At 34.9% G+C, this 24,647-nt stretch overlaps 1 protein-coding gene across 1 annotated transcript in view; it reads left to right on the top strand.

Annotated features, from left to right (window-relative positions):
- The window catches only part of PJA2 (praja ring finger ubiquitin ligase 2), a 60,165-nt gene extending 38,875 nt beyond the window's left edge, over positions 1–21,290 (top strand). Inside the window, exons 6-10 of the mRNA XM_087815482.1 lie at positions 6,042–6,227; positions 11,203–11,314; positions 18,389–18,503; positions 18,872–18,993; positions 21,155–21,290. Coding sequence (XP_087671608.1) covers positions 6,042–6,227; positions 11,203–11,314; positions 18,389–18,503; positions 18,872–18,993; positions 21,155–21,280 — 661 coding nt within the window. The 3' untranslated portion in view covers positions 21,281–21,290. The remainder of the gene's footprint in view (positions 1–6,041; positions 6,228–11,202; positions 11,315–18,388; positions 18,504–18,871; positions 18,994–21,154) is intronic.
- Positions 21,291–24,647: the final 3,357 nt, after the last annotated feature.

Genomic DNA, 24,647 nt, shown 5'->3' with positions numbered 1-24,647 from the left:
TACATAGAATAGGTATAAATGTCATTCACCACATTAGCAAAATACAGAAGAAAATTCATATGATAGATTCTATAGATGGAGGGAAAAAATCATTTAATAATGTTCGACACCTTATCATGATAAAGACTGAGAAACCAGGATTAGAAGAGAATTTCCTTGACTTGAGAAAAAGTATCTAGCTAAATAAATAAATAAATAGAAATCATTTTCAGTAAGGAAGAGTTTAAAAATCCCCACTTAAAATAGGAACAAGACAAGGTGCTCAACCAGCACCATTTCCATATCCATTGTTGGTAGAGGTTGGAAAAATAAAGGGTAGAAAGATATAAAAAAAAGAGGAAATGAAAAGGAAAGGAAAATAACTAGGAGACTATAGAACATAAAATCTTAATATGCAGAATGTATAAAGAACTAGAAATCATTTAAAAAAACAAAAACACCTCACAATCTGATTGCAAAATGATCAACTCCTTGAGCAGATAATTCACTGAATAGGAAATATTAATGGTGAATAAAAGATGCTTTTGATACTAATGTATCAAAGGATGCTTAGATAATTAGTACTCGGGAGTGTATGGTCAGATCACATGGAGGTATCATTTTTTTACTAACCTTTTAGATGAGCAAAAATCAGGAAATTTGACAGTGTCAGGGGTTTTGGAAGATATGAGTAATTCTTACACACTGCTTGTTTGAGATACAAAGTAGGTCAAATTCACTGAAATTATGTAATTACTGTAACATTTGCATGGTAGACTACCCAGCTATTCCACTTTTAGGTATATACCCTGGAGAAACTTCCCCATATGGCTCAGAAGTTGTATATAAGAATATTCTTTGCAGTACTTTTCATGAAAGCCATAAAACTGGATATAACCCAAATATTAATTAATAGAAAAATTAGTGGTGTGCTCATACATGGAGTATTATATAACAATGGGAACGAAGGAGCCACAGTTACATGCAAGAACATGGATGAATGCAGAGATACAATGCTGAGTGAAAACACCATTCCTGGAACCTATTTTATAAAGCCTAAAAACAAGCAGAAGTAAATACCTTGTTTAAGTATACAAAGTAGTGAAAACTTCTTTCAGAAGGTAGTGGAATAACAGCAGCATCAAGATAGTACTTTTCTCAGGGGGTTGGGGCCAACGTGTAGAGTAAAAGGTGTATGCTAGTCATTGGTAATATTGTAGTTTCCTGGTTTGGGTGTTGGGTTTATGGATATTCAATATAATATGCTTTCTAACTTAAATAGGTTATATATATTCTGCACTGGGTAAAATGAGGAGAATTGAAGGTGAGCAAGTGGAGACTGTCACTGTACCCAGTTCTTTACAAAAGGAAGGGAACTACAGTTGGATGTTGAGCCTAGAAAAGCATTGTCCCCACTGTGCAAAAAACAAGCATGATTGTTTGCTTATAAAACGTTCCAGAAGAGAGTAACTGATAACTATAGGAAAGATAAGGTGAAGTCCTGGAGAAGGTGATAAGGGCTCCAGATTTCAAAGAAAGGGCCTTTAGGAGCAGAGACTTCCATTGTAACTAGTGGGAAGGTAGTAGGTAGGTACAAGTGTAGGTGAGTCTGTAGGTTTGCTGGTGGGAAGAAAGATGAGTCTCTCAGGTGATTTGTTACTGGATGTTGAGAATTGGTTAGGGTAGGAAAGTTGTGAAATATAAGGAAAGAAGAAAAGGTGGGAAATAGGTTTTCAGAGAACAGGGCCGCAAAGTTACTAGATAAACACTGAATAATTGCTGGTCAATAAGTATTGAGTGCCATTAGAGATTTGTGTTTTTTAATTTAAAGCTAAATTAGTAACATCACACGTGTGTTTTCATTTAGGCTTTTATAGCTGTTCTCGTGACTTTACAAACTTTATGTAAATATTCTTTAAAATTTTTAATAAATACTTTGCCTTTCTATTAATCAATAGTAAATATGTTAGAATAAAGAAGTAATTCTTCAAATTAAGTGGTGGGATTCCGTCTTTGCAACTGGATGATGAAACAGGGTACTCTTGATTTTATAGCTGTAATTCCCTTTTAGGATTTTTTACTCCTTTTTTAAATTTCAGTTACTTTCCTTTGTACTTTACCTCCAAGAGAGGGATTTGAATTCTTAAAAGTTTGCTGTACAATTAGCATTATTAAAAATGAGCTTATACCTAAAGCTTCGCAACTATTTACATGTGTTTTGAGCTATAAAATGAAAGACAGTTAGTTAAATGCCAGTTAATTAGGAATGTTACATATGCTCTCCAGGATTTTATAAAATAAATTTCTTATAAGATAGCTTTATTTTGTGAAAGCCCTGGCCCTTTAAAATGTTGGTATTGACCCAAACATTTGAAATTCTGTGCTGCAAATAATGGATACTCTAATTGCTGATTTATTAGGTAAAGGAAGTTACTCAGATTTGTAAATCAGAATTGGTTAGTGTTTTCAGGGGTTTAATTTGATTTGTCCGCCTTTCATTTTCTTCATTTCTCAGAGAATTCTATGATGCTTGATTATATGATAGCAAATTTAAAACTTTGTAATAAAAATTTCTTTAAAATATTTAGTATTTATTAGTAATTTTGATCATTTTAATATTTCTGTTCATAAAATGTTATCAAATTTAGTGTCTGTTACCAAGAAGTAGGGGTCTTTAATCCTTTTCAGGGAAGGAGCAGCAGTCTATCTGAGGCTTTGAGGCAACAGTGTGAACTGTAAATGGGAGAATAGATGATGCTGGTGGACTTCTAAGATTTTCACTGGGATTAGGTTCTGGGGATACATGATGGGGCATTTTCAGCTTTCGGTCATGGTAGCAGCATTCATTTTCTCCAAGCTGTGCTGAAAGCTCCTCAAAAGGGAAGGACAAGTTGGCGGTCTCCCTTCCTAGTTGAAATGCCTGTTACTGTGGTGGTGGTAATGGTAGGCACAGGCTTCCAATCTGCCATATATACTGGATTGCTTTTTTAGAATGAGCCATTTGGAGACATGATTAGATATATTAATCATTAGATATATTAATCATTAGATATTTTTAGTATATATTAATACATAACATTATAATGGCATTTTCATGATTTTCAAATTGCCAAAGTGAAGAAAAACCATTAAAGGTCTAAATTTTTGTGGATATGTTAAATAGGGTGTGTGCATGTGTGAATGTATAATGGAGAGAGAAAGAAAACAGATAATGTCATAAGTATTTTCAAGGTTTTTGAAGCATTTAACTTTGCATTATATGCTTGCAGTTCCTAGGGGATATTTGTTTCTGTTGTTAGCTATACAAAATGAAAGATACTTTGGCCCAGTTGTTCAGAATCTTTTTTTTTTAAGAGCAAAATTCCTTTTGTTATACTATCAATATAACTCTGGTCCAGCACATTGCTACTCTTGAAGCCTTTGAAAATTTATGTGAAATGGTAGGAATTTATATAAACCTTGTACAACATGTTGGAAGCATATGCCATGTACCACTTATTTTCTATTTCTATAACTGCTGTAATGAATTATTAAAGACAGAATGAAATGTTTAAGCAAAATATATAGCCGAGAATTGGTTTAGAGTAAGAGTATAAATGACATGTTATATTGTTTAGACTCATTATGATGATTTCTTATTTTAGTTTTCTTTTTTGAATTAAAAAACCCATACATTAATATTTTTACACTGAATCATTTTCACCAATATATTTAAGTTTTATATTATATATCTGAAGTAGAGTAACTAAGTCATCTCAACGTCTGTAAAATAGGAGAAAGAAATGTATTTTTTGTAGGAATACATTAGAAATAACAGAAATTTCAGGGTCTATTCCAGGCTTAATAGGTTGTTTTTTTAAGGATTTATTATTACATTTGCAGCATATATAGAGATAGAGTATCTGTTATGTACCAAGCACTTGTTACATACAGGGGGTGAAGATAAAATGACAAGAGACAACACTGTATATGTCCTTGAAAAACTCCCAGTCTAGGAGGAGACAAGTGAGTCACCAGAAAAGTTACAGTACAGTGTGGTGAGTGCTCTCATAAAGGTGTGAATAAAAATCTGTTGCTTAGGAATTTTTAGTTTGATTTTGTATCTTAAGCCCACTTTGGGTTATATTTTTCATTAGACCTAATTACGCACAAAAGGAAAACATTCACTATCTTTATATATTTGACCTTAAACCTTTAACAAAGTAAGTATATTTTGTTACGCTAATTTCTCTGATTTTACTAGACTGGTTGTACTAGATACTAAATCTTATAAATCTGTCATTCTGAAGTGTAGTTTAGGATCTGAAATTAAAGAAACATCTACGAGTTTAGGTATGTAAAGAGATACTGTTTTCTATGCATTTAAAATGCACTGATTTTTGCCTGGCTGGGCATGGCTCAGTGGTTGAGCGTCAACCTAGGATCCAGGCGATCGGGGTTCGATTCCCGGTCAGGGCACATGCCCGGGTTGCAGGTTCGATCAATGACTCTCTCATCATTGATGTTTCTATCTCTCTCTCTCCCTCTCCTTTCCTCGCTCTGTAATCAATAAAGATATATTTTAAAATAAAAAAATAAAATGCATTGATTTTTATATGTGGACATTGTCTGCATTCCTTTCATAAATGTTTTTACCCCAAAAGTTAAATTTGCACATTAAAATGTATAGAACTCCAGTTATAGCTGCTCATAAAGTTTAAATATATAAATTGTTATATAACATCATTTATCTTAAAACCCAAACTAAAATTCAACCTTGCCAAGAATATGCTCCTTTTGTTATACTAAAAGGTATATTTTCTGTTAAATAAAATAAGAAAATCCTACCATATAATGATCTTATTAAAAATTCATAAAGTACCCTTTTTTAGTTCATTGCAGCCATGAAATTCCTTTTGTTTCTTGTGTATTATAATTAATTTTTCTCAATTTGATCTCTGTGCCCATATTTTTGGTGTTTTGACTTTTCCATGAGTGTTTAATGTGCATATTGTGAAATTTAACAATCTGTGGCTTCAAGGCTTTGCTCATACTTAGAATGACAGATTTTTTGTAAAACTTTTCCTCATGATTCTTTTAGTAGTTTCATTGTTTTAGAGGTGGTGGGGGCGCCCATGCAGTTTTAAAAAGTAGATCTGGAATTTATTTAAGGGTAAATAATAATTTAGAGATTTAAACCCCCTCCCTCCAGGTGGATACTCAGTTGTCCCAATAACATTTATTGAATAATCCTTTTCCATGCTGTTCTGAACTCCTTCTCTTCCTTATTTCCTTTGTACCATTGATTTGTCTGTCTCTGTCCCTGTATGCTTATTTTTAGTGGGATAAAGATTGACAATAAACAAATAAGAAAATGATAAGTAAAAGTAAATTCTATAATGAAAATAAGCTGAGTGACATGATAGTCAGTGACTGGAGAGTTACTTAAAATGAGTAGTCAAAGACAGGCCTCTCTGAGGAGGTGACATTTACTCTGATCTGAATATCAAGGAGGAAGTGGCTGTGCAAAAAAATCTGGTGAAAGAACATTTTACGTAGAGGAAATGGCCCCAAGGTGGAAATATCTCCATGTGTAGCGTGAATAGTAGGAATATAGTGAGTGGAGGGAAGAGTAGTGAGGTAACAGTTGGAGAAGAGGGCCAAGGAGAAGCATGTATTATGCAGGGATTTGTAGGCCAGGCGGAGGAATTTGGATTTTATTTTAACTGAAGGGAAACTATTCAAGAGCAGTACTTAACAGTTTAAATTGTCTGGAATAAATTTTTCTTAGGTTTTCTCCTGCAAAAAGAGGATATATAGTAGATTAGATAATCTGTATCTCAAATAAATAGTTTCTTATGTAATTAGAAGCTATTTCTATGTACATGTGACCCTATAACAAATTTACTTCACTTTTAAATAATTTTGCATTTAAAGGAAAAAGATTTTTTTAAATCATAAGTACCAAGAGTTTAGGACTCAAGGAATAAAGATTCTGCTTGTACTGAGTAAAGCTCTTTAAAGAACAATTTTATGAGTGTTTTAAAATAATATTTTTTTCTATCTTAAAATGTTTGTATTAGGGAACAGACGTCCTTGGAAGAGGGAGAAATTCCTTGGTTACAGTACAATGAAGTGAATGAAAGCAGCAGTGATGAAGGAAATGAGCCGGCCAATGAATTTGCACAGCCAGAAGCTTTCATGTTGGATGGCAACAATAACCTTGAGGATGACTCCAGTGTAAGTGAAGACTTAGATGTAGACTGGAGGTATGTAGCACAGTGTTATCACCACGCTTAATTGTTCATTGAATAGAATTTGTTCATGGTTCTAAATTTCGAAAACTGAGTCTCTGATAGCTGAAAAGTATTCTTATTTTCCCATCTTCTACTTCAAAGCCCATTTCAGATGTCACTTCCTACAGGGACTCCTTCCTACTTACTCCAGGTAGTGACCTCTTCCTCCTTTGACATTTATCTCTCTTGAAGCTCACCTTATATTCCAGTGAGTTATACACTCACAATTTGATATTTCCAACTTTTAAATTTATCCTTATATGCTAAATATAGCACTTAGTATAAACCTTTATTTTAAAAAAGGTCCCGAACACTATTTGAAGAATTTTAAAACCTGTGATTGAATCAGAATCATAAGAATATAGTTTTCATTCTTTATATATTTTGTATGGAAAATATAATTGTACCTTCCCAAATATGTTGAAAGTATTAAATTTAGGCTGACAAAGAACAGCTTGAAATAAAAGTAACATGTAAATTAAGTGGATTATGTGTTATGTCTCATGATGGTTAGAATTTAACTGTTTTTGTTTATAAAGTTAGACATATCTTTCAAATGTGTGGTAGCCCTTTGGAAGCAGCTAATTACTGAGATGAAGAAAGGATGTTTGTTCCAGTTGATCCCTTTTTGTTATTTTTCTGGAAAAAATATGGCTTTGTACTACCCATGTTTCCACGTCTGCACAGAAATATTTTTAAGAATTTGTCTTGTTTTTCCAGTTAAAATGTCATTACAGAAAATTTAGAAAAATAAAGATAAGAAAAACTCATTTATATTCCCTGATATCTCCACATATTTTTTTGTTTTTTAGGTCTCCTTTATGCCTTCAGTTTCCCTCTCTGTGTGTGTAGCTACTTCTTTGTGCTTCTCCAAATTGTTCCAGACATGAAACTCAACATTTTTTTGAAATTCTTCTGTTTTCTGTTCTCACTTCCTGGGGTGGTTGGTGGTGGTGGTGAGATTACATTTGCAGAGCAGATTTTTTTGTTTTTTTTATCTTTTTGATTTCAGAGAGGAAGGGAGAGGGAGAGAAAGAGAGATAGAAACATCAATGATGAGAAAGTCATTGATCGGTTGCCCCCTGCACGCCCCCGACTGGGGATCGAGCCTGCAACCCGGGCATGTGCCCTGACCGGGAATCAAACTGTGATCTCCTGGATCCTAGGTCAATGTTCAACCACTGAGCCACGCCCAGCCAGGCTTGCAGAGCAGATTTTTATTGACCTTTTTGTAGACGTATACAAGTGGAGTTTTATTACAACCACAAAAACAGTCTGTAATTCTATCTTAAACATTCCCACTATCCAGAACCCATTTTCTGGCTTCCCAAACATTATGGAAAATCAGAGGCTTTACCTAGTCCTACTCTTGCTGATTTTGATGCTCCCTTCACTTCCTCCATCTGCTTTCTTACTGAACACATTTATTCTGATGTCTTTTCTCTCCATGTGCGAAGTCATTCATTCCTCAAAGAATTCAGCAGATGACAGAATTATCTATTTAGATCATCTGTGTTTTGGGGAGGCAGTTATGGTTTTATTTTTTTCTATTGCACATTTTTTAAATTTTGTAAAAGTAATTTTTTACAACTCCATTATGTAGACTCTCCATTCTATAGATGCACTAAAATTTAATTGATCATTTCCACATTGAAATAATGCAGTGAAATTCCTGTCTCTTCCCCTATGAAACTGGATCTGACTTCAGGCCATTTCTTTAGGACAGATTCACAGGGGTAACATTACTGAGAATTGTGATATTTTTTTAAGATCTTGATACATATTTCTAAAAATCTTTCAAAAAGGGTTGTTCCACATAAAAATTCGAAGAAATAATTGAGGTCTTTATTGGGTAAAGTTTAAACTTAAATTTGAGAACTTTTATTTTAGGTTCTTACTTATTGACTGTCTTTTTTAATATGGCTGTTGTGTTAAGATTTTACAGATGTTGCTAATTGTCCCAATATTGGGGGAGCATTGTAGTAGTTTTTGGAGTTTTTTTGCTATAGAAAGCATTTTAGCATTGATTTTCTTGATTTTCATTGACAATCAAGATTTTCTTACATAACGTAGTAAAATTGTCAAAATCAGGAGATTAACACTGATATAGTACTATTATCTAATCTAACAATTTTCTAAAATCCTGCGGCACAGCAAAAAATATATATTTTTTTGCCGATCTGACCAAAAAAAGCAGGTATAATTTTGACTCATTAACACCAGATTGCTATTGTGTTGGCTGTTGTCCTTTTTTTTAATTTGACAACCTAAGGGGAAAGTGGTCAGTGCCCCTAACTAAAGAGTCAGGTATTGCATGTTTTAAAAATTATTGTGGCACACTGGTTGAAAGTCACTGACCTAATCTATAGGGCTTACTCAAACATCTATAGTTGTCCCACTAATCCATTAGAGAGAAATTTATTTCTAGTTCATTCCAGGACCACTCATTGCATTTGTTTACCATGTTTCTTTAGCCTCTTTTAATCTTGAACATTTCTTCAGTCTGTCTTTGTCTTTCATAACCCTGACATTTTTAAAAAGTACAGGCCACTTAATTTGTAAAATGTTTTTTAAGTTAGATTTGTCTGATGGTATGATTAAATTCGAGTTACAGAGTTTTAGAAGGAAGACCATAGAAGTAATGTTTTGTCTTCACAGTTCATATCAGAGGGCACATGATATCAAATTATCCCATTGCTGGTGATGTTAATTCTGATCACTTGGTTAAGGTGTTTAGGTGCTGTCTTTCAGATTGCTTCACGGTACAGTTGCCATTTTTTTTCATTTACAATTAATAGGTATTGTGTGGGAAGATATTTCAAGACTATATATTCTCAAACTGTCAAACTTCTGTCCACTAGTTTTAGTATCATTAGCGATTCTTGTCTGAAACAGTTACTACCGTGGTGATTGCCAAATGAATGATATTAGAATTTTTAATTTTAGCTGATGATTCTGCAGTGACCAAATTACAACCAGATACCATGCTTTGAGTGTCTAGATTTGTTTAGCCTGGAGAAGAAAATGATTATTGGGAGATAGTTGACTAATCATTTTAAGGAGTTTTCTGTAAAAGGGAAGTGGACACAGTTTTTGATGCTTCAGCAAGCAGAACTAGAGCACTTACTTCACATTAAGTTTCAAACTTTTAATAGGGCTTTCCCACCCTGGCATGTGCCACCTTAAAAAGCAGTGTATTTTCCGTGTGGAGGGACTGGTTCTGCTGTTCTTGTCCGCCTGCTCTGGTGCCAGCTCTGTGGTAGGCACCTGAGTGCATCTACTCATTTAATTTGTTTTGTAGATGAAGAAACAGAGTAACAGTTAAGTTTTTCACATTATTTTAACTATAACTCAGTTAAATGTGAAGTTAAATTCCTATCTGACTGACTGTAGGACTCTTCCTCTTTGCACTACATCTCTCTGCTAGATGAAGGAGGTCTGGTATTGCAAGGGAGGTTGGATTCACTAATTCTTAGTTTTAATTCTAAAATCTGTGATTGTACGAGAATGTCTGTTCTTTTGTACAAGATGATACCTGCTGATTTCTAGATACTACTAAGCTATAACATATTCTTCATAAGAATACTTCAGTGTCTCTGGGCAATAGATTTATAATTTTAATGGTGACACAAAGATCAACATCAAAAATGTTTTGAGCTAGCTTGTGTAACAGTGCATATTTCTATGATACCTGATGGAAACACAGACGTCAACAGTAGTTTGCCTTTAGGTAGACAACATAAGCTCAGTTTTGGAAATCTTGGATTTGAGGTGGTGTGGTTCATTGAAGTAATATGCCCCACATAAAACTAAAAATGTAGGTCAAGAGCTCAAGAGGGTGTTTAGAATTAGGTAGAAGTTTATGAATTACCTGCAGAGAGGATAATTAAAGAAATGGACTTGAGCCCGGCCGGGCATGGCTCAGCAGTTGAGCATTGACCTAGGATCCAGGCGATCAGGGTTCGATTCCCAGTCAGGGCACATGCCTGGGTTGCAGGCTCAATCCCCAGTCGGGGGCGTGCAGGAGGCAGCCGATCAATGACTCTCTCATCATTGATGTTTCTATCTCTCACCCTCTCCTTTCTCCTCTCTCTGAAATCAATAAAGATATATTTAAAAAAAAAAAAAAAAAAAGATTAAATGCTTCCCTTTAAAAAAAAAAAAAAAAAGGACTTGAATGTAACTTGCAACAGGGCAAGATTAGAAAGAAGATGACTGAGGACATACTCATGATTTCCAAATTTTGAAACACTTAGTATTTCTAAGACTAGAGGAAAAGGAAGAATCTGTGTATGTCTAGATATAGAAGGAGATTAGCACCAGGTGAAGATATATTTCTCTTCAAGAGGCTCAATTCTTGAGAGAAAAAAAGCAGTTTAAGAGCTAAATATTTTTCAAGTTGAATAATAATGAAGGAGGCCTAGTTCATAAAAGAAGAGAGATTAATGAGAAGGACTTGAGAAAATCAAATATTTTTAAGCCCAGAGTATTTAAGTAGTACAAGCTAAGAGAAGAAAAAAGACTTTGACTAATGATAGAATTTTTAAAAATTCAGTAATTCTCTTTATGTTCTCACCTAAATTTAGATTGGAAACTAAAATAAACGAAAGGGGAAATATATGGGAAATAACTAGGAAGGGAAAAGTACTACCCTTATTCCAGCCTTAAGCAGTCCCCAAAGTTAGAACTAGAAACATAAAGATAATTTTTCTATGAACTTTGTGCAGTGAGTGTGGCAGCCTATTGAAGAGGTAGTGGTATCTTAGCTCCTTATACTTAGCATTTAACTTTTTTTATTGGGTTCTTTATGCCCCTTACCCCACAAGATTTATGTTAAATTTTTTCAGATTTTCTGCTTGTAGTATGTTTATTGGTTTATCAGTATGTTAATATAATTATGTCTTCACCATAAAGATTTCCCAAATCATGGCCATATATTTTTTTCCAGTCTGTTTGATGGCTTTGCGGATGGACTAGGAGTTGCTGAAGCTATTTCTTATGTGGATCCTCAGTTCCTCACCTACATGGCACTAGAAGAACGCTTAGCCCAGGCTATGGAGGTATTTCAGTGACTCTGATGCCCATGTCTAAGTTGGTGGGGTGCAAAATGAGAAAAATTAAAGGTTTTTTTTTAACTGCTCTTAAGAAAAGGTGAATAATTTCCTCATCAATTTAATAACAGTTACTGAATACTGATTGCCACCAGTGTGTGTATATAAATTACACTCAACATCCTGCCAATTTCCCTAAAATTGGTTTCCCAGTTTTTACTACAGAATGGAAAATGTTTTGCTTACATTTAGAATATACACTTTTCCTCTATTGAGTTATATGGGTCTGTGAATCTGAAAATTTTATACACACATGCACAGGTATAGTTTTGAAATTAAATTAAAGGTCTCTGAGGATATATTACAAAACACTTCCCATTTTTTGTTCTCATGGATTCTAAATACTATGTTGCTGCTTAATGCAGTTAGAAAATTTACTCCCCCTCATCCCACATACATACACACTTTAATAAATGTTGCACATTTGGTTTTTAAGTTTGTCTTGCCATGTTTATTTAATCATTTTGAAAAATGAAGCTAAAATCATGTATAATTTATGATTTTTTTCCTTTTAGATTTAACACTAACATTCTTTAAATGAAACAAAAACAAATAATGTGACAAGCCATGCTTTTATTTGTTTTTTTCTCAGGCAGCCCTAACTCTTTTTGGTAGTAGTTTTCATTTCTGTTATTTTTTCAGTACTAGACTGATCTTTCTTTTCAGGTAGTGGCTGTTGTGAAAATAGTGGCAATAAACATTTGCCTTATAGCTGTGTCTCAAATTTGAATCAGAGTAGGACAAAATAGTTCAGATTTTTAACTGTTTGAAACAATATTGAAGCTTATTATTTGCTTCCAAACAAACTTTGGGGGAAAAGTGTCCCTTTGCACATTTATATTGACATCTAAAAATTTTTAGCATAAATTCTAAGCAATATTGTCCACTCTGTCATATCCCTTTGCAATAAAAATATGTTCAGGAATTTAAATGTAAAAAATAAATGGAGTTAAAATTGTTAGTAGTATTGATAACAAACAAATGTTTTTTCATCTAAAATTTGTTTTTTATATTAAATTTATTGGTTAATAAGGTTATATAGGTTTCAAGTATACAATTCTATGATATGTTATCTGTATATTGCATATGTTAATTTTGATAAATAATTAAACATAAAGTAAAATTTTACTGGTATAATGCATCTTAATGAAATGGAGGCTTTTTTTCTTCCTAATTATTTTATGAGTAAATTTTATTTATTCAGCCTCAATTTTCTTTTTTTCTTTTTTATGAATGTAAGCTTGAGAAACTTTGTTCGCGTAAATTGATAGGGATGGAAGGAATTTATCATAGCCTTTTCAGTCAAGTTTTCTGAGATATTTGTGAAAATTACATCAACTTGACAAGTTGTTTAGATCCTCCTTCAATTTTTTTGAAAGCAGAGGATTAGAAACCATCTATAGAGATTTGTTATTCAATCCTTAGAGTTCAGTTTGACCGAAGTATTTCTGATTTCTCCTTTGGATGGGTAAGAAGTATGCTTTTATTTATAAAGTGAGGGAAAAGTTAGTATAAAGAGGAATGATAGAACAGATCAGCACGTTACTTTAACTGCAGATGCATTCTTAGGCAGCTCAGTTTGAGGAGAGATTACATAAGAAAGTTCATTGAAATTGAGTCTTTTAAGACCCTGCTTGCCCTTGGACCCCTTGGAAAGTCTTTACATATTTAACAGAGCACCTCATATACACTGAGTTGTAGGCCTTAGGAAGGTAATGCATGAGGTAAGAGCATGGGCTTTTGAGTTAGATTCATTTAGGTTATGTGACCTTGGACAGGTCACTTAACCTTTTTTAGCTTCTGGTCCTCGTCTACAAAATGGGAATAAAATTTACTTCATGGGTTATTGTGAGATTGTGTTTAAGCACTCAGCAAGAATACCTGGTGCAGTGGCTACATTCTCAGTAAATGGCTGTATTTAAATATATATTCAAATCAATAGTCAACCAGCTGGTGGTACTCATCTTGCATATCTGGATTTAGTGGTCATTATTAAATCATTTGTTATAAATCTCCATTCTTTAAAAACTAAATTGTTTTACTCTTTAGAAATTAAATTTTGTGCTGATAAAGGATTGCTTTAATCCTAGATGTATTCCAGTTAGGCTGTTTAAGCTATGTAGTTTTTCTAACACTAGGACTAGCTTTTGAAAATATTTTATACTTCCTCAGATGTAGATAGATTTTTACATCTTTATAGATTTCCATAGCAGTGGCTATAAAATGTTTTCTCTTGCTCTTGTTTTTTATAAGTGATCCCAGATTACCGTAAATATGTGTCAGTACCAAGGCAATACATTATTTCTACTATATGAAATTCCAGGTATTTATTAGCACTGCAAATGTGTAAATAATCATCAGAAAGGAATAATGAGCCCATTGAGACAAACATGTATCAAAGCATAGTTAGCCTGGAATGACCTCCCAAAATGGAACTTACTATAAAGAGTATTCCTTCTTTTTGCTCATGTGTAACACAGATGAGTTCTTGCAGAGTCTGTCTTGAGAAGTACATAAGGAATTGGAGGAGTTTCATACTTGTAGTTATGTGAGAAAGAAGGGACAATTAACAGGCTCTTTCCATTTTTTATCTCTTGATGGAAAAGTTTAATATAAAGAATTATTAACTATAACAGGGGATTAGAGTAACAAGAGATTGATTAGTAAGGAATAAAGATAATTCTAAAGAATATAGAAAAATCATGTATAAGGAGGAGCCAGTACCTGTAGAGCAAAGATCACCTAAGGAAGGGTCACCACTTCACTCCAGGGCTGGGATCCGACCTTGATGCAGATGGCACAGCTGTGGTTTAATGAATGGCAGAGAAGTCACTGGTGCTGTGCAGGCAGAACTTAGGGAAATCAGCCCTGTAGGGTGCTAGGGAAAGCTATTCATAGAAAGATATCTAACTGGAAGCACTCTGCTACAGAATTGTCCAGGGGATGCTGGGGGAATCTACCTGCCCCTGGGTGCTTCTGGCCGCATGCATCACCAGAGCTAGACGCCGGAGAAGCTGTGCACATTGCAGGAGTCTGGTGCTAAAGAAGCCATACCTGCCACAGAAGCCTGCCAAGCAAGCACCCTGGGATCAGAATCAAAGCCCTTTTCCTCTTATAGTGTCTCCTCAGTGTCCTCTGTGAAAAAGCTTAACAACATGACAGGTGTCAGAGGGGAAGATATTTAAATGGCCCACATCCATTTTCACAGAGCTAACAAAAATAGTGAATTTGGATCTGAGGAACAATAATGGGTAACTGAAACAGTCATCCCTTTCACTACTTGGATTCCATATATACCTTTCTGTACACATATGAACTCCCATCCAACAACAGAGCTACTATATTCCTACCTAACAAGGTATAGTTATTCTTACAAATGGAGTGTGCACCCTGTCCCCAGAATGAACAGATGAACAGTTCCAAGAGTCGTTGTATTTATCGCTGACATTATTAATTCACAAATTCAGTTGGCCATACTAAATATTCTTGTATATGAAGATCAAATTATAGAGTTAACTGCTATATGAAATAAAAATGGGAAGGAGAGAGTTAAAGAAAATAGCAGATACAAATACATATAACAAGCAAACAGAAAATGTGCAAAGCTATGACTTGTTTCTGTGTTTGGTCACAGGCTGTAATTGATAGCTATGATTTTCTTCTGGCATAACCTGTTCTACATTTTCCCTGCCTTCAGCAAGAATCTCAGCTGATTAGGACTCTTTACTTCCTGAAGTTACTCAAACCTAGACTCCTGAAGAGTCTGTGTCCTCAATTATCCTGCCCCTTTTGGCTGCTGTAGTCTTCTGATTAGTTTACTGTGGGGCATAGAAGTACTAAGAGATATACACTTCAAGTGAGATTATCACAGAATTTTCAAGTAGAGGAAGGCTAGTCTGTGGAGGGTAAGAGACTTCTACTGGTAAAAGGAGACTCAGTGACTTGGGGTTTCAAAATACAGTTGACCCTCGAATAACATGGGTTTGAACTTATATGTGGATTTTTTTATCTTATAAACAGATGAAATAAACTTACGGTATCAATAATAGTACAGTACTTGTAAATGACTTTTCCTTATGGGTTTCTGAATAACATTTTCTTTTTTCTAGCTTTATTGTAAGAATACAGTATGTAATACATACACAAAATATGTGTTTATTGACTGTTTCTGTTGCCAGTGAGGCTTCCAGTCAGCAGTAGGTTATTAGTAGTTAACACCTGCATTGTTCAAGTGTCAACTGTAGTCAGTTTCATCTGAGTACAGCCAGATGTCCCCATTCTTACTGAGTTTCAGAATTGTGGCCTTTAACCTATCAATGATAACAATTTTGAAAAACTTGACAAGACTGAGAATTAAGTTCTCATTTTAATTCAGCAGTTTACTAATTAAATCATAGGTCTAATTTTCAGAAATGAGGAATTTTATTAGGGCTGTCATGAACACACTCTGGTTCTCATACTGTGCTTCCCTCTTAGAGTTAATAGGCCCGCGTTTGTGTCATTTTCTCTTTGTAAGTGTGCAAGGGCACTCCAAGGATCCATCTCACATGACTATTTTTATAGCCATTACTTCCATAAGGTCAAGTATAGCAGCCAGCCCCTGGGCTCCCAAGACACACGGGGTAGTTGGCATTGCATTGCAGTCAACCATAGTGATAGTTTGATTAATTGCGATGCCACTGCAGACCATGGGTTGATAGCATCCCTTTCCTATTGGCAAGGAGCTCAGCACTGAGCTCAAGCCCAGAGGCCTAACCAAACTAATCCCTGTATCCCATTCTTTCTTCATGGGACCATGCCTGATACCAAGTCCATATCAGCCTGGGCTCAATCATGAGAGAAAAGGTAATTTGAACAGGGTAAGCTTAATATAAAAAATTCTCAACTATAACAGGAGATTAGAGTAACAAGGGATTGGCTACTGGGAAATAAAGTGAACTGTAAAGAATATAGGAATAACAGATTTAAGGAATCCCCTAAGACTGAGCGAGCACTCCACCTCCCCACCCCCTGGGTCTGAGATCCAGACTGTTGGGAAGGACACAGCCATGGTGGCTCTGAGGGAAGTGCTTGTGCTGCTGTGCTGGCAGAACTTGGTGGAAATCTGCCCTCTGGAACATGGCAAAAATCTGCCTTTGGAGTGCTGCAGACACTGTTCTTAGGGAGGTAACTAACTGGGAGCACTCTGCTACAAAACCACCTAAGATGGGCGTCACAGGAAGCTGCTAGCCACCTTATACTGCAACTGTCAGGCCCTGGAGAAACTGCATGTGCCTCTGGAGGCAGGTGCTGGAGGAGGAGCCTGGTGCTGGAAAAGCCATCTGTGCTGTAAACCCACAATAGGGAAGCCTAGGTACCACTGTGGGGGAGCCTGCCCAGCACACCCACTAGAACCAGAAAGCAAAGCCCTTTCTTTCTGTGATGTCTCTCTAGCACCCTCTGCTGACAAAGCCTAAGATCATGCTACGTGACAAAGGAAAAATCTTTAGAAGGCCCAGATCTATTTTCACAGAGCAGAAATGAAAGGTGAATTTGGAACTAAGAGGCAATAATTTGATTACGTGCACACTAATTTTCTTATTGCAATATCTCTGCAAATCCAGAGTCAAGTTTGGTGTTTAGTATTATTAACTATATTTATTAACTCTCATTGGTGAACCTTTTTTGCTTTCTCCTCTTTTAGTCCTGACTTTGTTTTGGCCTTGGCCCTATCCTCTATTGTAACTCATCTCAAATACTTTTTGGAAAGGCATGAGTCATTGCTAAAATGTCTAGGCTAGATCCTGAGTATACCAAAGATTGTCTATGAGAACATAGTACTATCATGCAGAATCCTTCTCCTACCTGTTTGTGGATATTTGTATTGTGGTAATGCACACATACCATAAAATTTACCATTAAGTATGTAGTTAAGTGGCATTAAGTATATTATAAATGATAATTCCTCATTCCCTTCTCTCCCTAGCCTGTAGCAACCATCATTCTACTGTCTCTGATGTAGGTTTTTGCTTTGTACTTATTATACAGCTTACCTAAAACTTAACAGTCTGTGTTATGCTGATAACATCTATTGCATACAAAATCTCTACCCTTTTATTTCCCCTTTTATATTTTTGATATCACAATTTACCTATTTTTATGTTGTGTATTCTTATTGTAGGCCTGGTTATTTTAGTACTCTTGTCCTTAAACTTTATACTTGAGTAAAGTGGTTATATGCCATCATATTGTAGTATCAGACTATTCTGAATTTTACTGTATACTTTCCATTGCCAACCACATTTATTTATTTATTCATCTATCAATAGATACTTGGGTTGTTTCCACCTTTTGGGACTTGTGTATATAAGTCCTACTTGAAGTTCTAATCTGATTATAGCCAGAAAGGTAAATCAGTTCATAAAAGGATGAGGGTGCCTTGTACTAGATGATCATATGATCTAATATTCTTTCCTTCCTTGTTAGAATAGTAACTTTATACAAACTTTTGAACCCCTGAATAAAGTCTGCAACCCAGATAACCTAGTAATACTAGTGAGCTAGTGATGTGGGTGTGCTAACTCTGTGATAGTGCTGTTCAGGAATGCATTATTTGGTTCCATACCTTGAACATCTATTAACTGTGGCCACATTTTATCTTTTATGAGTCAAACCTATTCAAAATGTTTACATTTTGTATAGTATCGATCCCATACAGGAACTCATAAGTTGGATGAGGTAAAGCACTCTTCTGAAAATATAAATAGGATGGGCAGATAGATGGTTATTGAGACAAGACAGATTTTTGTTATACTTGTGAAAAATAGGGGTTTTTGTTTTGGTATGTTTTTGATGTTTTGGTTTGATGGTGGTGATGATGGATGGATCCTTTGAGAGGAGGCAAAAAGGGCAGGGGACTGAAGCAAAAGAAACTAACAGTATGAGACTGATGATGGATATAATTTTGGAAGATGCCTTAAAAATAGTTTTCTATTACTGTTTTAAATTGTTTCTTAACAAAGAACTGTGACTTTTATTTTTCAGACTGCCCTGGCACATTTAGAGTCTCTTGCAGTAGATGTGGAGGTGGCCAATCCACCAGCCAGTAAGGAAAGCATTGATGGTCTTCCAGAGACACTTGTTCTTGAGGATCACACTGGTAAGGGCAGAGTCGATCCCTGATGTTGAAGGGCACATTGCATATTTAAGTATGTGATCAGTGCACCTGGAGGGTAAAGCACTATTCGGAACTGTCATTAGGTTTTCTATTCCCACAAACTTTTACCTAGTGGAAGAAGATTTTTAATTTATTCGGTGATAGGTTGGGACAAATACGCCCTAGTCAACTTTCTACAAAAACAATATTTGTTAAATTTCAAATTGTCATGCATTAGAAACATGTTTCACAATTTATTGATCAAAGCATTTGTCTTTCACAGGTACCATCTATGAGTTCATATGTTGATTTTCAGTTTTATTAAAATTGAACTTTATTGGATTAATATATCTAATTGCTTGTTGTTTCAGCTATTGGTCAGGAGCAGTGCTGTCCAATCTGTTGCAGTGAGTATATTAAGGATGATATAGCAACAGAGTTACCCTGCCACCATTTCTTTCACAAACCTTGTGTTTCAATTTGGCTGCAGAAGGTGAGTTTTAGATTTACTTCTTTTAAGTTAATATTTTAATAGTTTTCTCCTACAAGTTAATGATGATGGTAGTATCTTCTAATCCTATTTATTTAACTACATACTTGTAGAACTTTGAGTTCAGTTTAACTCAATTTAATTAAAATTGGTTACCTTTTAATAACTACAGATTAATGATAATATCAAACTATTTTACTTTATTAACATTGTCTAAAAAACAATATAGACAACATGAACTACTAAAAATATTTAATCACATCCCAGAAATTAGGTGTTTTCGGAAGTATCTCAAGCAAAGGAGTTTTTGGCACTACCCAGAGTACTGTAGCAATATACTGATATTCTGCTAATATGTATCAGTGTCTCTGCAAATGTATATGAGAAATGTTTAATAACCTACTAACTGCCTATTCAAATTTTTATATGCTGCCCTTAAATATTTATCCCAATATTTTAAGTATATTTAAATTATATACTTAAATAAAAAATTAGAGTTTTACTTAAATCTCTATTAACTCTTATTTTTGCATAAAGGATATTTACAGTTCAGTGGAAATTCCCAAATCACTTTCCCAGCTTATTCACTTACAGATATAACTCCCTCTCTTCCCTACAGCCTCTTCCTCCCTTTACCTTCTTTTTCTCCCTCTCCTCCCCTTCCTCTCTCCTTTCTTTTTTTTTTTTAAATATATCTTTATTGACTTCAGAGAGGAAAGGAGAGGGAGAGCTAGAAACATCAATGATGAGAGTCATTGATCGAACCCACAACCCGGGCATGTGCCTTGACCAGGAATCGAACCCTGATCGCCTGGATCCTAGGTCGACGCTTAACCGCTGAGCCACGCTCGGCCGGGCTCTCCTTTCTTTTTCTTTGCTGTTGCTCCCCTTCTACTGCTACTTCATCATCATAACTCTAATAGCCAATGCATAAATTTTCACCATTCTTTTATAAATTTTAAAGTTTCTGTCTTGGCTTTTAAGGCCTTCTGTGATCTAGCGCCCAGCCTGTCTCTTGAGATTTACTTCTGTACATTTGCCCATATTGGCTTAGCTTGGTGTGGTCTTCCCCTATACCTGCAAGATTAGATGGTCCTGCTTAAATTCCACCTTTTCTTTAAACGTCTATGGTAGTATCAAAGCCTTAGTAAGGATCTAGTGTTTTGTGTGTCAGGCACTGCTAGATGATTCATGTGTATTGTCCCATTTATTCCTCACAGCTCTTGAATTGTAAACATTATATATGTTGTACAGCCATAAATTGTCATTGGCTTGTCTCTAACCCAAGGCAGTAATGTGGTAGTCTCTTTCCTGTCAGGAAACAGCTTAGTGTGAAGCCTTTCCTCTAAGGAGAAGGTTCCCAAAATATGTGTCTTTGTCACCTTTAAAAGCATGATTTCTTCAACCTGCTTTCTATCAGGGATTTTGCTTTGGGAAAAAGACCAGTCTTACAAAAGAATAATCTATCACCAGATGACATACTTCTGGAATCTTTTGTTCCTAAAATGTTATGCTCCCAGTATAACTGCTTTCCCTGTCCCACCGTCCCTGCCAGGTCTGAGGTTGATTTGTCCTATCATTTAGAAAGCACCTAACTCTCCACATCTTTTTGAAAACAGATTACATGGTCTGTAAAGAAGGTCTGAGACCAATCTGCTTTGACAGATCTGTGTACACCAAAGTGAGCTTTTAGTATTTCTGTGAGGCTCTAGCGGGATGATTACGTATAATAGATATGTGAATTAATTAAGTCTGTGGTTTCTGTAATATTATATGTATCATAGATTTAATAATAATAATAAAAATAAAGTTTAGGTGAGGACATGCCCTGTGATTCATTGCTCACTCTACAGCAGCACCAGTGCCAACCAAGGAGTGTAGTGTACTCTCAGTGAATACTCATTAAATGAAAGATGAGTGGCCTAAAAGATGCAGACATGACTAAGAGACACTGTTTACCCTCAAATGAATCAGTATGTGATTGGTATGAAAAGGAGGAAATGGCATCAAAAATCTGCCTCTCTGTGTTCTGTAGGTTTGACGTTTATTTGGTATTTATTTGTTTTGTTTTTAGGGAAATGGTGCTGTTTTGTCTTTCTTATGATGCTTGTATGGCAGTTAAGACTTTGTCATTGGCTATGAACTTGTTTTCTTCTCCCTCCAGTCAGGAACATGCCCTGTGTGCCGCCGTCATTTCCCACCTGCAGTTATTGAAGCATCTGCAGCTGCTTCCTCTGAGCCTGGACACGATGCCCCACCTTCAAATGGCAGTACTGCAGAAGCTCCTTAAACCTTAACACTTGAATGAGATCATTCTATAAAGTAAATCTGCAAATTCCTTCTAAACCTGATGTGCAAATAATTATATATAAATATATTAAAATGATATATATAGTCTATGCCATAGTTTAGAAAGAATATTGACCTTTCTAAACTAAATTTAGGTTTGCAGAAAGTACTAACATTTTCAAGCTGAATGTTGAAGCAGTACATCCATTTTTTTTAGTTGAAGATGTTGATATTAATTGTGAAAGTCAAGCTTGTCACTTAATTCTCTCCAGAAGAAATGATCGTCTATGTGGCACGCGCTACTGGTTTTGTCTGAAGTACTGCCACTAAGTGATTATGATTAGCTCTCCTTTTTGCGTCAAATGTGAAGACTATAATCACAACAGTAGTAAAATTTGGTTCCATTGGAAATAAAAAGAATTCTAAAGCATGCTCTTTCATTGGTCCCTTTGCTTTTACTACATCACAACCTCTTGATTTATAGTAGTGTTTTTTTTAGGAAGGTGTCCAGTCTTCCATCTTGGTTTAAAATTAGGACTTTTTAAGAATGTCAAACAAAGGCTAAAATTCTAGCTAGAGCATCATAGAATTTCAAAATCTTCAATGTACCCCCTAGAAATGGTTAGGTAGTGAAATAGATTATTTTTTTTTTAATGTTGGATGTGCTTAAAGTAAGGTTAGTAAAGCAGCATATGAACAATCTAGTGTGCTCAGCACTTGGTACAATGAGATGAATTAGATGGCCTTATAGAAACCTTTCTACTTGGTTAAAATTGTACTTGAAGGTCCAGAACACTCATGGCACATTTGTTTAATAACTGTTAGGTATAGTTAGTTTAAGGTAATTTTGGTTCTGAAATATTTTGGAAAGTCTGAAAACATGCATAAAGTGTTTTTAACACTCATTCTGTTGTATCCTAAAGGAAAATCTGAATCCTTAAAATACTGTGTTAACTCTTCTGACTTGTGCAAAGCATAAAATTGATGGGTATAGGACAGATTTGGCCATACCTTTTTACAACATATTTAAAACTTTACCGTGCTATAATTTATTTCTTTAAAGTATTCCTGAAAAAAGATTATTTATATTACATTATCAGTATTTGTTTCTTTACACTAATTTATTTTGGTAAAATTAGTCACCTGGAACTAAAATAAAAATAGGTAGTTTCAAATTAAGCCAAATTAAGCCATGACTGAAAAGGGAATAGATTATATGATTGCCTAGTGACTGTGTGAACAGAAGTTAACATGTAACACAGCTTCTTTCTTATTTTCCTTTGTTTAAAGGAGAAAAGAAGATCCTGACCTCAGATTTACCCTCTAAAAGAGTTTTCTGTTCAAAAGCTTCTACAAAAGTAAGGAAGTCAGCTTTCCGTATTCTTTTTATGGGAAATTGACCTACAAGCCCACACCTTTGCAATTACATAACCCCAGCGAAGACTGCACAGCTTTCTGTTTAGGTGATCTCACCCAGTAGGCAATTATGTATAAACATGGACACAATATATAACTTAGGGATATGATTCGATATCAAATACCAGAGAATGATTAATGGCTGTTAGAATACCACATTTGAGCAAGTAAAATAGTAAAGCACATAGTATACATCCATTTGATAATTTAGTTTGGACATATAAAAGGAATATTTATGTGACTTCCCAAATGCAAAATTACATTCATTTGTGTAATTTCTCTGAGTATTTATATTCCGTCTCTTTTCTTCATTCTTAAAATTAAGTGAATTTTCACTGTTGTCGCATTTGAGGCTTAAATATAAGGAACATAACACTTGCATTCTAATTTTTGCATATATTGTAAATGTGTCTGGTATTTACAGCAAAATACTGTGTATCCTTTTATGAGTAAACTGAACATTGCATGCATGTAATGTGGTGACTTTGTAATTTAGGGGTTCTTTGGGGCTTCTGTGACTTTGGAAATGCTTACATTCAGGCCTTAATGTTGCATTAGCTAGCATGTTTTCCTTCTGATGTATATAGTCTCTGTTGTATAAACTAATCTTTGCTTGTTTTCTACTCTGTGAACTTTCCATACCATATTTCATTGATGATCAGTTAGTGTCAAGGAGTCAAATCAGATTAAAATTAATTCTCATGTGTATATTGTGAAAATTTGTAGCTAGTATAATTTTATTTGGTTTTTTGTTTCCAGAAATTTGTGGCTCTAGTGTGTTTTTTGTTGTTTCCTTTAAGTAATATTGATCAGTTGTGACACTTACTGGTTAAACTGACATCACTACAGATTTTTCTGTAATAATCCACACATTATATTTAGGCAGTATTATGGGACCTTGGTTTTCTTCTCCTAGATAGCAGCTGTCCCAAAGAAAATATTTCTTCTTTGCCTGTTAAGATTTAGCTGTTATCTGCCAGTTGTTATGAGGTTTTGTTCCAAACTCTACCAGCAGTGTTGAGAGCTGAACTCAAGATAGCTGTTGTACTTTTTGCTTTCCATCTGTTTCTGTCCTTCATTCTTGGCTCCCTATTATCTATAAACAGCTGCTATGAAGGAGGAAAGTTGAATAAGAGTTGGCTTATAAAAATTTTTAAAAAGAAAATTGAGGTTTTAGGATTTTCATTATAGCATGCTGATAAAAGCTGAGGTTGACAAGTTCAGACACCAAAATATTGTTGAATCAGATCTTGGATCCTTTTGAAAAAGTTAAGACTATATGAAGGTAAATTAGAAATAAGTATAAATAATAAAAATGTTGTTTTCCTTCTCTATTATATGTTAAGTGACTTGACCTAATAATTTTATTTTTTTAAACATTTTCTTTTTTCTTATAAATGCTGATATTTAAAGGTAGATCCATGTGGTTTTCTTTTGTGTTTCTTAATTGTTTATCTCTAAGCTAACTAACTCTTAAAGATTATTTGTGATCTGGATTTATATATAAGCTGTTAAATATATATGAACTGTTTGTTAAAATGGAATGCAAGTTTTTCAAAGCCCTGGTCTAAATGTAATGATTGGTTTATTGTTCTACAACTCCAGTCTATCATTTTCCGTGTAAATCATAAACAATAAACAGGATATACTCAGTGGTCATTTCTAATATTTAATTGTGTAGCCGTATCACTTCTATAACGTAACCCTGGAGGATTTAGTATTAGTGGCAAAGGATACAACTTGTCGCAGAAGTCTGGGACTGGCTCCAGAGCACATGCTTTTATAGTCTTTGATCTGTGCTCTAAGAAGGCCCAGGCAAAGAGCTCAGCTGCATAGAAGCACTTGGTGGGCTTCCTTCTAGAAGGGCTCTGGAAGAGCAGTGTCTGCTCTCTCCTGCCCAACCGCCATAGCAGTCCTGTGTGTTCAGCAGAGCCCGGTTTCCACGCTAACTC

Source organism: Miniopterus natalensis, chromosome 3 (assembly GCF_054644295.1).
Source record: "Miniopterus natalensis isolate mMinNat1 chromosome 3, mMinNat1.hap1, whole genome shotgun sequence".
Classification (NCBI taxonomy): domain Eukaryota; kingdom Metazoa; phylum Chordata; class Mammalia; order Chiroptera; family Miniopteridae; genus Miniopterus; species Miniopterus natalensis.
The sequence above is the reverse complement of the archived record's forward strand: the minus strand, read 5'-3'. Positions and strand labels throughout refer to the sequence as shown.